We start from the raw sequence: 14,663 nt of genomic DNA on the forward strand, positions 1-14,663 counted from the left end.
TGTCTGAACCAGATCTAATCAAAAACCTGACCTTCACTTCTCTTATCTGACATCACACCCACTGTCATCCTTGTTAGATTTCATTTAAAGTCTGATCTCACCACAGACAACAACTGTACTGCTCATATGTTGCTCTTTCATAGCTTATAAAACTATAGATATTAAAATTTGGCATCACACTGCAAAACATTTTATTACTTGATATTTTTGTCTTGTTTTCCAGTACAAATACATTCCTAAATCAACATACATTTACTTGAGAATCTAAATTATTTAAGATATTAAGTCTTGTTTTTTGAAAAATGTATCAAAAAATGTATCAATTTATGCTTAAAACTAGGGCTGGGCAATATGGCAAAAATATTATGACAATATATTTTTTTTTCATATCATATTGATATTTATCACTATATTCATTTGCCATTAATCAGGAAGGAAACACTTTCCTCATATTTGTTAGACTAATTTAGGGCCCCATGAAATGCATTTTAATTTCCCCTAAATTCTGTTCTCCGTTTTATTTTTTCTGGATTTTATGATTCAGTTCTAATTTATTATAAAAAATGGTGTCTAGTCAAATTATTGAATAAAACGTTAACAACCTTTTAAAATGTTATCAAATAAAAACATAATTAATTCACAACAAAACATAGTATTTTTATTTTTTGTCAAATAAGATGCTGCACAACAAAATTATCATGATTACTTTAAGAATTACATTTTAGTATACAATAGTAATATATTTCTGTCATAATTTCTTCAAGTTAGACTGAACTTTTATTTTGACGGATTGCCGTGAAGATCTTTCAGTTTCAGTTTCAGTTTCAGTGTGTATTTGAAGGTAGTTTTTCTCAAATTAATTTATATTTTTTTTTTCTTAAGATTGTTCCTAAGACAAAACATAACTTCTGATGGTTTTTTTTACAATTCTTGAGAAGAAAAAATATAATTGCTAGATATAAACTTGTAATAGAAAATTTAAAAACATAATTTTATTTTTATATAAAATTGAGAAAAAAAAGAAAAAAAGAAGTAGAATTGTGAGATAAAAAGTTGCAATTATCGTTTTTATTTTTTATTCTGTAAAAAAGAACTGAGATAATCAGTTTTAATTACCTTTATTTTTTTATTATGTGGCAGAAACAAGCTTCCACAAAAGCCTGATTTTCTTCTTAATAAAAAAAAAAAATGAATTTCTTTTGAGAATTTTTCAAGAATTGTACTAAAAACATTCTTAACTTATTCATCTTATGAAATTTCTTAAAACGATTTTTGTGAATTCGGCCCCAGGAATCTCTATTAGTCTCTATAAAATCCCTAAATATACTAATCTTTCAATTAAACTTGATATTTAATTTTTTAATTAAACAGCATTTAGTTTTCGCTGTCATATTGAAACCAGTATTAAGAATGGTGTATCATATAAGCCGCATCGTTTAAACCCAATAGTGCAGCACCGACCTCGTTTGATTGGCGGATACTCTGCAGTGGGATCCAAACATAGCCGACCATGGTGTCCCAGATCAGTCCTTTATTCCACACCTCCACCGTGAGGCCCAGATCCAGCCGATTTATCTCACTGGACAGAAAAAGAGAGAGAAAGAATAAATAGAGCAACCTTTAAATGAAGATAAATGCAGGTGGCGATGCACTGCAGAGTAAACCGCTGAATGAACCAATAAATGGGAAACAAAAAAGAACAAAGAATGAATGAAAAAGGCTGCTTGTACTTTCATAAAGACAGTGAGATGTTCTGGGGAGGAAAGTTAAAAGCTTTTATTGTAATCAACATCAAGCCTGGCATAAAGCGGAAAGCAAACAGAGAGCTGCGTGGGTGAAGAGCTCGTCTGGAATCAAGATTCAATGTTTATCGAGAGACATTTGCATCTGATTGCTGGCACCACACTGAGAGGATTTTATACACTAAACGGCTTTACATAATTACATCATGGCAAAATGGAAACAAATAGGAAACAAAACATGGCCAGGAGAAATTTAACACATATCTAATTTACAAAACAGCAGGATGCATTGTTAGAAAAAAAACCACAAGAGGAGTGAAAACTGCAATACTAGACATTTACATTTCTAAGATGCTGCGGTGTTCAAAGTGGTTTCAAATATTATTACTTATGTGGTCAAATGTGAATATAAGCAATAAAAATGCAGATATAGTTAAGAACACTCTGCGGATGAAACTGCAAACTATTTCTTTAGTAAATTTATTTAATTAATCGCAATCTGCATCCAGGTATGATGTCTTTGTTCATCATACCTGGTCCATGGGTTTTAACTGTTATTCCCTAACAGTGCTGATCAAATACTTGACGAAGGAGTGGGAGAAAGGGTATTTAATAATAAATCCACTGGATAAATCTAAACACACAGCATAACCAAAACGTCCAAATACAAACAATAGCAGACAAAGGACCAGGGGCTTGTACCATGAAGCCGGTTTAGCTGGTTAGCCAGGTAAGTTTCAGTTTAGTTTGCACCAATCCTGGGTTTTAGGTTCCATGAAAGTGGCTTGGTTCAAAGCTGCGTTCATTGCCATAGTAACTTACACTCCACGGCTAACCTGCTCCGGGGCAGGCTATGTTCTGGGTTAGAGATCTCAAACTGAAATTGGACCAATCTGATGTGAGCAAAGTGACACATGTCTGACACAAAAAAAGTCACTCCCCCAGTTTCTCTTTCTACAAATTAAAGGTCACTAGTACTAAAAAATGTCTGGCTTTAATTATAATTAGAGTTATTTTATATGATTTATATAATTATATGATTTATATTATTATTAATCCATTACACACAAGCAATTTTAGTTTAACAGTTATTATAAATAATTTATTTTAAATTAATGTTAATATATACAGCTCGTATGTAATATAAATAAGTTGTAGAATCAATAGATAAAGCTTTAAAAATAACTACGTGACCTTACATGTCCGAGTCTCTATAGCTGTATATTATCAACTATATAAAGTAACTTAAGTATCACTAGAGATCATTTATTTTTTGTCCTCTTTCATGAACAAGCAATTTTTTTCATTGTAAATGCATTTAAATTCATCATATTCTTCAATCCTTTAACCTTTAGTAAAACCTTTAACCAAGGCTCGTGATTGGCTGTTCGCCAGTGATGTCACACACTCATGTGCACACGCTCCACAAACCCAACATCAAAGCCTGAGTTGACAGAGAAAGTTGATGATCAGCATCATGATACCAACAAAGCCAGATTGGAGTGGTTTGGTTTTGTCAACTCGAAACTAATCCTGTAACTCTGAATTTGTTCATCTACCATCATAGTCCAGGCCCCAGGGGAGAACACAGGACTTAAGTAGAAACGTAATTAGGAGAACTGAAACAGGTGCGTAGCTAATTAATCAAAAAACATGGAAACAAACAAGGGAACACAGGCAAACTGGAACACAGAGAAACCAAACCAAATACAACAGAAATGTGACACAAATGAGGTATCATCTAATTAAATATGCACTCATTTGCATACATTTCCAGAACATAACTTTGAACACTGGATAAATCCAGGTTCAAAATTCCTGTTTGATTTTGTTGACATATTAGAGTTAAAGGTTTTAGATATTTTTCAATTTTCATTTTATTACTCATTTTCGCTGTTTTTAGAAATAAAATATTCTAAAACATCAGTGTGAATGGTATATGAACAAACCTCTCAGTAAAACCCTTCAGAATATATATGCAAATAAAACTGTATGTTTTGGTGTAAGTGCTGCTGAAGTGGAGAAAAACCATCCTTAAAAAAATATTCACTGGAATATAAATCTACAAACACAAATAGATGAAGTGCAATAAAACTAAGTATTTAAATGTGTATTTTGCATTGTTTTATTTCCACTAGTCTGAAAGAAGACACGGAAGCAAATTAACCAAAAATCTTCAAATTGACCAGAACATGAAACACAATGTTTTTGGCTGTAGTGTCTTGCCTTAAAACAACTTGTTCGGAAGTAAGATTCAATACAACAGAGTAATTATAAATGCAGTGTACTCAAGTCCTATTTCTAGTATGACAAATGGAAGCAATAATATATTTTAATCTTTATTTAAAACCATAACTATTTGCTGAGGCTGTTGCATACTACTGTTTGAAACATTTTTCACTGCATACTGCTTCACATACTATTTTTAAACCCAGTATGCAGTACAGTTTTCTCTTCTGAACATCGCCGCTATCAAAGGCACGTCACGTAGTGGAGAGCAGAAGGAGATTCTCTGCAGAGCGGCGTTACGTAAGAACAGCCGTGCTGCACCAGCGCAGATGCTTTGAGCTCATCTGTCTGCTATCAATGAACAAGAGCACGGAGAAAGACGTGTGAATGAACGCAGGAGCGAGTGTGTGGGAGAATGAAGGGGCGACAGAGGGAGATAAACTGAAGATGACAGCGATAGAACGAAGAGAAGGTGATCTCTGAGTAAAACACAACACGAGAGGAAGATCAGGATAACTGAGGCAGAGAAAGGAGAAAAGAAATAGACATGAAAGCGTGATTTATGGAAGTAATTAAGTAAAACAAATTATACATTTTTGCAGTTATGAGTTATTGTGTATGTATGTATTGTGTATGTATTATGAGTACATGTGTAGTTTTGTGCGTGTTCATTTTGTAGTAATCCCCGCTTCACAAGCACTTCTAATTAATAATAATATTAATCAACTAAACAATATTCTTCTTTCATTTTGATCATATATGCCTACAGGAACCATGCTTATACTTTCATAAATTTATTCACAGATTCATTTATTCATACCTTGTGTAAAAAGACGTTTTTAATTTTTTATTTCGTTATATGGTTTTCGTAGCAAAAAAATGTTATTATATGAATCGCTGGGACATCTGGGGCGCAAATGCACCTTTTTCCACCTTTGACCACAAGATGTCATTAGTGTGCAACGTGTTGAAAAGCTTCAAGTAAATAACCTTTTTATGATACAGTTGAGGGGAAAGCCTCGGTGCTTCGAAAAGCTTCATTTCCCCATTACTACTAAACATGAACTAAAACATGGACAAACTCACAAACAGTAGTTACACAAATCAATACTCAACAAAAAACAATGGCGACATGAGGGCTATAAATACCAAACAATAAGTGTCACATGACATAAACCCACCAACGAGAAACAAGCCACATGACTAAGACAACCAATCACAACATGACACAGTAGGTGCGTTTGACTTCATGCAGCACTTAGCAGACCGATCGGCGGCTGACTTGAAGCAGTGCATGCCGGTTAGAAATTTAGTCCGACTTGAACCGGCGCCGACCACACGTCACTGTCACGTGTGGCATCAAAGTACCGCGATAGCGTTTCGACTGACTCAGCCGGCGCAATTTCTCCAGAGCGACTGCGGGAGCGCTGATGACGACACAGCTGTTTCACGATTGGCCAAATTCACCACATGACAACAATGACGTGTGTTTCTAACATCTTCAAATCCACAGCTCACAAATCTGTTTTTAGAACAGTAAAAGCTTTTTTATATTGAGTCACGTTTATCATAAAACACTGATGAAAGCATATATGCCTCACTTTATTAGTATTTAAATAGTTTACGTTGAACTTTATTCTTGAGCAGAAGGCGCTGTATTAAGCAGTGTATAAAAAGTGTTTCTGTTGCTCATGAAAACGTTTCTGAAACGTCTGTGTATTTGACAAATATTGCGTTTTATTCACTTCATCTGTGATAGAGTATGCAAACACCACGTGAGTGTCACTAACAGGAGCAGAAAGTGTCCAGCTTGACACATCAGTTTTCAACTCCGCCCCTGACTGCAAGCGGCTACTCTCGTTGATCGCCGTCTGTAGCCGTGCTTCAAGTCGAACGCACCTATAGACTAAGGGAGCACATGGCAAGAAACATGAGGGCAAGCAAATCACATGACAGAACATGACTGTGGCCAAACTACAAAATAAAAGACATGAAAACATGAATATAAACCAAAACAGGCATGACAAGGTGACTCTTACGGGGGATTTTTTCATTTGAGAGGGGAAAATTAAATTTAGAGTATTTTTAGACATATTTTTAAACTATAATCATCTAATCTAAAAATGTTTCGTCACACAGTGTATTTGTGTTTTACAATTTATAATGTTGTTGATTCATATTTATATTATAAGGAAGATACTTAAAAAGAACTTTGATTTTAAACTCTGTATTTATTTTAACTAAAAAAGACAAGTGGACAGTCAGTAATAAAATTAACAAATACAATAACTGAAATTAACCATGCTTTATGTTTTTCAGGTAGGTATAACAGTAATATTCAGGTACAGAAATAATCTATGAATAATCTATTCAAGTTTAAAATAACACTGGTTAGTCTTCAATGTATAAATAAACATTAATGGCAGACAGCAGCAGGTTTATTTAGGTTGCTGCCTCTTTAAGACTTCATGCACAGTATATGTTAGATCTGTTACATATAAGTTTTGTTTCTCAACTGTTAACATTCACTTAATAGCTTATATACGACCATATTTAGTATACGAGAATACTCATCATTTTGACATAATTTTGTATGTATTTGGCCGTTTACGCGCAATAAGCAACTCGCAGGTTTAAGAAAATGTCAGAATTGTAAGCTAGCTTTTTTTTTCTCAGAACTGGGCTTTATATCTCAGAACTGAGAGTTTATATGTCAATTCTGTGAAAAATGTCAGAACTGTGAGATATAAACTTGCAATTCTGAGAAAAAAGTAAAAATTGTGAGATTAAAAAAATCACAATTATAATAAGCTTCCATAATGCTGTTTCATGCACGATATGCTGCAAAAGACACAAGACACGAGCCAAACATTCAAACATGTCAGTCAATCACATGTTTTACATAGAAAAACATTAGAAAAGCAGCAGTGGAATGAAAAACATGGAAAGAATTACTACTGTCTGATATTGTTTTTCCCTTTGTTTTTACAAAATATTTAATGTTAATAATAATCTACTGGTGTTATACTTTTAGTCATTTTGAATTTAAATTGCCTTGGATTTTAAAAAATTATATATATATACAGTATATATTATTTCTGAACATATAGGATTTTTTTATTATTATTATGTTTAAAAAAAATGAAATAAAAATCTTGAATCAGTCAAATCTGTCAAAGATATTTTATTTTTTGCCATATCACCCAACCATAACTCACAGAAAAGTAAAATCATAAATGAGATCTCGTTATTATCTCAATTGTTTCTCCTAGACAGCACATAGATGTAATGGAGAGCAAATGGAGATTTTTTATCTCCTGCTTCTCAAATGTTTCTCTGAGAAAAACCCTGTAATCTCTCGTGTCTCCACTAGAGTTTCAAATCAGATCTCAACACTGTGCTCAAATGCAATCAAAAGTCAGAGATCTCAGTAAGACCTCAAATATATCTCATCAAATAAGACTAAGATCAAATGTTAATTCTTTTATCTTAATCATTTAGTTTTATAGCTCTATAATCTAAAACTATTGACTCAATAATGTAGATTTTGTTTTTTTAAATCATCTGAGACAAAGTTGATACTGCAAATGTAACATATTTAAAAAAAACTGAGCAAATGAGATTCTCCTGTCTTGCTGAACGAAGCAGGAATATCAAATGAGAGCAGAAACTCTGTTACAGAACTCAAATGAGCATGAAGATAATCAGAGTAAATGTGTTTCGATTAAAACTAATAAAACACTGACTATAATGAGTGCAGGAGAGAATTTAATGAAAACAGAAAAGGGACATGAAAAAACAACAGGATGAGAGGGACACAGAGATGAAGAGAAAATTAAAGCAAAAAATAAATCAAAAGACAGAAGAAAATATGAAGGACTCACAACATGAAGTCTTGCTCCCAGCTGGGTTGACTGCCCCGTACGGCGATGGTCGTACTTTTCACATTCTGAACCTTCAAAGTCACGTATGTATTGAATTTCTCTGCAGGAGGGAAAAAAAAGAGATAACAGTCATAGCATTAATATTAGTGCTGCCAAACGATTAATCGCGATTAATCGCATCCAAAATAAAAGTTTCTGTTTACATACTATATGTGTGTACTGTGTATTATGCATATATAAATACAAACACATGCATGTATACATTTAAGAAAAATACGTAATGTTTATATATTAAATATATTTATATATAATATAAATTATATGAATATGAATATATACACATGTAAATATTTTCAAAATATATACTGTATGTGTGTGTATTTATATATGCATAATAAATATATACAGTACACACATATAGTATGTAAACAAAAACTTTTATTTTGGATGTGATTAATCGCGATTAATCGTTTGGCAGCACTATACAGTTTTCCAAAAGTATTGTACTGAATAAATGTATAAATTAATTTATGCATTTATTATAGTTTTTTATTAAAATTAAACTAGATTACTAATTGATGTAAAAATTACGTTTTTTTTTCATTGTTAGTTAAATAGTAATGTCAAAAATTATTATACTGAACAATTTATAAATAAATGTAGAAATTATTTTATTAAAAAAAATATTTTAAATAATTATATGAATTAACATTAAACTAGATTAATAAATTATGTGAAAAAGTAAATGATTTTTCATTGTTAGCTATACAGTAAAACCAAACATTATTGTACTGAACAATTTTTTAAATATATGTATACATTATTTTATATATTTGTTTTTATTTATTTTTTATTTTTAATAATGCATATACATTAACATTAAACTAGATTACTTGATATAAAAAACACTGTTTTCATTGTTAGTTGTATACAGTAAAACGAAAAATGTATTGTGCTGAACCATTTATAAATAATTTATCAATTATTCTATACATTTATTTTTTATTTTAAATAATTTATATAAATTAACATTAAACTAGATAACTAAATGATGTGAAAATAGAAAAGGCTTTTCATTGTTAGTTATACAGCAAAACCAATAAGTATTGTACTGAAAAGTTTATAAATACATTTATAAATAAACTTTACATTTTAATTTTTTTATTTATTTATTTTTTAATTTTTTTAATTTAGGTAATCTAGCCTTCTAATAAACCTGGCATTGTACTCTATGAATATTATATACATGTATATGTATATACTGAAAGGAAAAAAGTTATGTGAAATCATGTGTGACGTTTACTTACCCTGGGGTCCGTCATATTTGGCCTTCTTCACTGTAAAAACAGACAGAAGAGTAAGAGTTAGTATCAGAGAAAAAACAAGCCAATAAAACAGAACAAAATGAGCTGAAACAAATACAATGAAACTACGTTTTGGTGTTTGTCTGTGCAAAACTCGTTCAGACAGAAAAGGCTGCAGCATTTGGTGTTTTGACAAAGTAACTTTCCACTGTGAGAATGCAAGTGTTTGCATTGCAACATATACAGTGTATATTCAGAAAACGAAGACCTTGTGCCTTATTGATGATCAGAAGTCTCTTCAAATTTAGGGGATTTCTTAAAGTTTTCCATTTCTCAGCACTGTGATGACGTGTGTTCCCATGCATTATTGATGCCCGCTGTAGCACATGGCATGCAGTGCAGAGGAGCATTAATATGCAAACCTGCTCCGAACCCCCATACAACCCCACCCAAAGCTCATCTTCTTTCCTCTTCCTCTGAACGGCCATTAAAACAAGAAGTGAGTGTGTTATAAAGCTTTGACACTACACAGACACTCACTGCTGGTCCTCCATAAATGCCTCATGTGGTTTTCATCCTCACTCTTATCTAAAGCGAGTTGCTTTCTGGGTAATCATACTGTAGTGCTATTGCGGTATCTGTACTTCAGTAATTCTGATGCGTTCGCATTCGTTCTGGCACCTCTGCTGACCGGAATTCTGGCCAATAAAACCATTTGAAAAGATGAGAGCTGAGAGGAAAGTGCCGGCGTTAGTTTAATTTCACTGAAGTTACTCAGGAGAACATCTACAGACTCATGCAGCGAGAGATGAAAAAGCAAAAAAAAAAAAGAGCTGTTCTGGGACTGATGATCACTTTATTACTGTCTTGCAATTCTGCCTTTTTTCTCAGAATTCTTCATTTACATTTAGCAAATCTGTTTTTTTTTCTGCCATGGAATAAAAAAAAAATTAAAAAGCGAATTTTTATATAAAATTCTGACATTTTTCTCGCAATTGCACGTTTATTTTTTCTTCCCAGAATTACCAGTTCATTATTCCCAATTGTAACTTATAAAGACACAATTAACATCTGTTAACTCCGTATTGCGACATGTAAACTCAGAATTGTGAGATAGGAAAAGTCTGAGTTTATAACTTTCAATTCTGAGAAAGGATTGTTAGATATAAACTCAGAATTGCAATAAAAACATGTCTAAATTGTGAGAGAAAAATTAATAATTAACTTACCTTTTTTACTCATTTATTTAATGCAGTCCATAAATTACCCTATATAGGATGTTTTTTTCTTGAAATTGAGTGACTGTTATATTTAGGAGTATGAACATGCCTGCAAAGTTTCAACGCCATGAAGTGTTGTGAAATGTGCATACAAAACTTCTATTATGATTATGTTAGCGGGTCAGTCTGACCCACATATTTCATGGTTAAAGGCAGGTGCACCGACCCAAAAAAGAAAAAAATGTTTTTTATTATGTCCATTTCTCAACTACCCTCTGAGGATATTTACATTTATGCATTTCGCAAAAGCATTCATTTGAAGAAAGGACACTACATTGACCTTGCTAATTTTGATCAGTTCATGCATGTAAATTTTGTTAGGAATGAATGGATCTTGGCATTGTTATGCTCTACTGTTTGAGCTTTCAAGAAAGCTTTTGGAAAGCACAAAAATAAATCAAATAATAAAAAAATGCCAATTTAAATATAAAAAAAACAAACACTGTACTATAATATTCACATTTCATGAAAAACAAAAAGTAGTCCATAAGCAAATATAAAATATTATAGTCTTCCTAATTTGATAGCTTTGTGTAAAGAACAGAGGCTCTGGGACACCAGAACCATCATCCAAACACAATAAATGCTGGTCTTTCCAGTAGCAAACACTACAGTTTAGAAATAAAGACTTCAATTTCACCCCATGGCCTCTTAATTCTGTTTTCAGTAAGTCAGCAAATTCCCCAGTGGAAAACACTCGCTCGGTGTTGGTTTCTCGGGTTCTGACTCATTGTGTCTCTCTGTGGTTTGATCGAGTACACAACGGTTTCCTCCCCAGGGCTTCCAACGTCACTAATGAATCCTGGACGTTTCTTTCTGCCCTATCAGACCAACAGCAGATAATGCCATTTATCAGACTCATCGCACACTGGACATTTAATGGCTCCCTGAATTCACCCTTGTTTCATTTTATTTCGTCCCTCACAAACAAGGTTTCACAGTTAAAGATACACACATTCATTCATATGCTTTAAGAGAGAGAGCTTGAGTTGTAGATCATTTGCTACCGTGAAAATGGATGGATGGATGGATAGACAAAATGATAGACAATAGTGGATGGATGGATGGATGGATGGACAAAATGATAGACAATAGTGGATGGATGGATGGATGGATGGATGGATGGATGGATAGACAAAATGATAGACAATAGTGGATGGATGGATGGATAGACAAAATGATAGACAATGGTGGATGGATGGATGGATGGATGGATAGACAAAACGATAGACGATGGATGGATGGATAGACAAAATGATAGACAATAGTGGATGGATGGATGGATGGATGGATAGACAAAATGATAGACAATGGTGGATGGATGGATGGATGGATGGATGGATGGATAGACAAAACGATAGACGATGGATGGATGGATGGATGGATGGATGGATGGATAGACAAAATGATAGACAATAGTGGATGGATGGATGGATAGACAAAACGATAGACGATGGATGGATGGATGGATGGATGGATGGATGGACAAAATGATAGACAATAGTGGATGGATGGATGGATGGATAGACAAAATGATAGACAATAGTGGATGGATGGATGGATGGATGGATAGACAAAATGATAGACAATAGTGGATGGATGGATGGATGGATGGATGGATAGACAAAACGATAGACGATGGATGGATGGATGGATGGATGGACAAAATGATAGACAATAGTGGATGGATAGACAAAATGATAGACAATAGTGGATGGATGGATAGACAAAATGATAGACAATAGTGGATGGATGGATAGACAAAATTATAGACAATGGTGGATGGATGGATAGACCATGGTGGATGGATGGATGGATGGATGGTAGATAGACAAAATGATAGATGGATGGGCAAAACTCTTGACAAAATGATAGATGGATGAATGGACAAAACGACTGACAAAACAGTGGATGGATGGATGGTAGATAGACAAAATGATGGATGGATGGATGGATGGATGGATGAACGAACAAAACAATAGACAAAACAGTGGATGGATAAATGGATGGATGGATGGGTAGATGATAGGTAGACAAAACAACAGACATAATAATACAGTAGAATGAGAGAACAATACAGGAAAATTTTGAAAGTAAAAAAACTATCATCTGTCCTCTGACCTGCTTTCATCATGCTTGTGCCAGTTTGCAGGTGAGGCTGGTTAAGTGTGTCCCCAGACACACATAAAAATAGATCCTCTGGTCTGATACAGCTTCTTTATATCTGCATAGTCGACAGAAACATGATGACCCGATCCCGGCAGTGTGGCCACTATATATCTGTGCTGAAAGACCCAATCTAATTTAAGACGTGGAGTTCTTTCCATTTCAAGCAAATAAACGCTGAAGAACGACGACAAACCGGAAGCAATCTTTGCCATTCAACTCCATCTAAGATTGAATTATAGAGAGGTGGGCAGCTCTATCGTATGGTGTTTCATAGAGTGCAGTTAAAACAGACCACTGTAATATATCAATGCAGGCCAGATCAATGAAGAGGACGCTGGATCGCAGAACCCAGGAAACTAGTGCTTAATAATAGCTCAGAATCATAAATCACTGCCAATATAAATAATTTAGAGCTGGATCTGCTGCCCACAAACAACACATCGTAATCAATGACTCCCAGGCCCCATTTATTCGCCACAGCCGAGAGGAAAACAACCAGCTGACTGTGAAAGGAAATGAAGAAAGAAGGCCTCTTGAATGGGCTTTACTGACATGCCCAGAGGAAAATGTTATTGCTCAGATGTTGCTCCTTCATAATTTAGAGCTCCATTAAGTCTCCTGAGATGCTTCATTTAAGTAACATTGTCTCAGATGTTTCTCCCAAAATAGTCAGTATTGTATAGAGTTCATATGGAGATTTCAGACTTTTGAATGCAGATTTTGAGATCTTGCTAAATCTGAGCAGAGTTTGAGACATGATGTAAGGAGTAGTTCATCCAAAAATGAAAATTGGCTGAAAATGTGCTCACCCTCAAACCATTCAAGATGTAGATGAGTTTGTTTCTTCGTCAGATTTGGAGAAATGTAGAATTCCGTCACTTGCTCAGCAATGGATGCTCTGCAGTGAATGGGTGCCGTCAGAATGAGAGTCAAAACAGCTGATAAAAACATCACAATAATCCACAAGTAATCTACACCAGTCCATCAATTAACGCCTTGAGAAGCCAAAAGCTGCATCTTTGTAAGAAACAAATCCATCAAGACATTTTTTTAACTTTTAAATGTTGCTTCCAGCTAAATTATGAGTCCATAATCCATAATAACGCTTCCTCCAGTGAAAAAGTCTAACTCCTGTTGTCTCTCACATCAGAATCCAGCCACATATTTGTTTAGAGCTGTTTTGGACTGTTTTGGCTTGTAAACGGTGCTTGATCTGTGCAATTTTCTCTCCAGATTCAGACCAGACCTTTTCACTGGAGAAAGCATTTTTATGGATTATGGACTCGTATTTTAGTCGGAAGCAACGGTTTGAAGTTAAAAACATCTTAATGTTTGGATTTGTTTCTTACAGACACGCAACTTTTAGCTTCTCAAGACATTAATTGATGGACTGGAGTAGTGTGAATGACTTGTAGATTATCGTGATGTTTTTATCAGCTGTTTGGACTCTCATTCTGACGGCACCCATTCACTGCAGAGCATCCATTGCTGAGCAAGTGATGGAATGCTACATTTATCCAAATCTGATGAAGAAACCAACTCATCTACATCTCGGATGGTCTGAGGGTGAGAACATTTTCAGCTAATTTTCATTTTAGGGTGAGCTATTTCTTTAAGATTTCAAATCTAGGAGTTTTTAAGAAACAAGCGTATCAATTTGCTCGCCATCTAAGAGAAATAACAGAAATATAAGAGATCGCATTCATGATTTTTCTTTCCTATGGCCTAGTCTCTTCAAAAGCATTTGGACATCAATTATGAGCAATAAAACTCCTCAAACATCAAAACACATTACTAACTGTGAAGACTTTGCTTTTGCCTCTGATGTTTGGCTGGAAACAGGAGGTGGAATGTTATCCGCCCATGCTGACTGCAAAAGCGTTTTCAATATTATATAAGTGTGAAAACACTCCTACATTCAGCATATGACAACACCACCAAACATCATAAGAGTTATATCACACAACAGCAGAAAAAGGCCTTATATAATGCATTCATCTTTAGATTTCATTATACAATCTGTTAAGGGTTATATATGCAAACTGACTAGTCGAG

General features: G+C 34.0%; 1 protein-coding gene across 1 annotated transcript in view; it reads right to left on the reverse strand.

Annotated features, from left to right (window-relative positions):
* Positions 1 to 14,663, reverse strand: part of LOC306880923 (protein unc-13 homolog A-like) — a gene marked incomplete at both ends in the record, with an annotated part of 78,247 nt that overhangs the window by 59,967 nt on the left and 3,617 nt on the right. Inside the window, 3 exons of the mRNA XM_079434730.1 lie at positions 1,462 to 1,579; positions 7,856 to 7,955; positions 9,163 to 9,192. Coding sequence (XP_079290856.1) covers positions 1,462 to 1,579; positions 7,856 to 7,955; positions 9,163 to 9,192 — 248 coding nt within the window. The remainder of the gene's footprint in view (positions 1 to 1,461; positions 1,580 to 7,855; positions 7,956 to 9,162; positions 9,193 to 14,663) is intronic.

This window comes from Barbus barbus (assembly GCF_936440315.1).
Source record: "Barbus barbus genome assembly, chromosome: 15".
Taxonomy (NCBI): domain Eukaryota; kingdom Metazoa; phylum Chordata; class Actinopteri; order Cypriniformes; family Cyprinidae; genus Barbus; species Barbus barbus.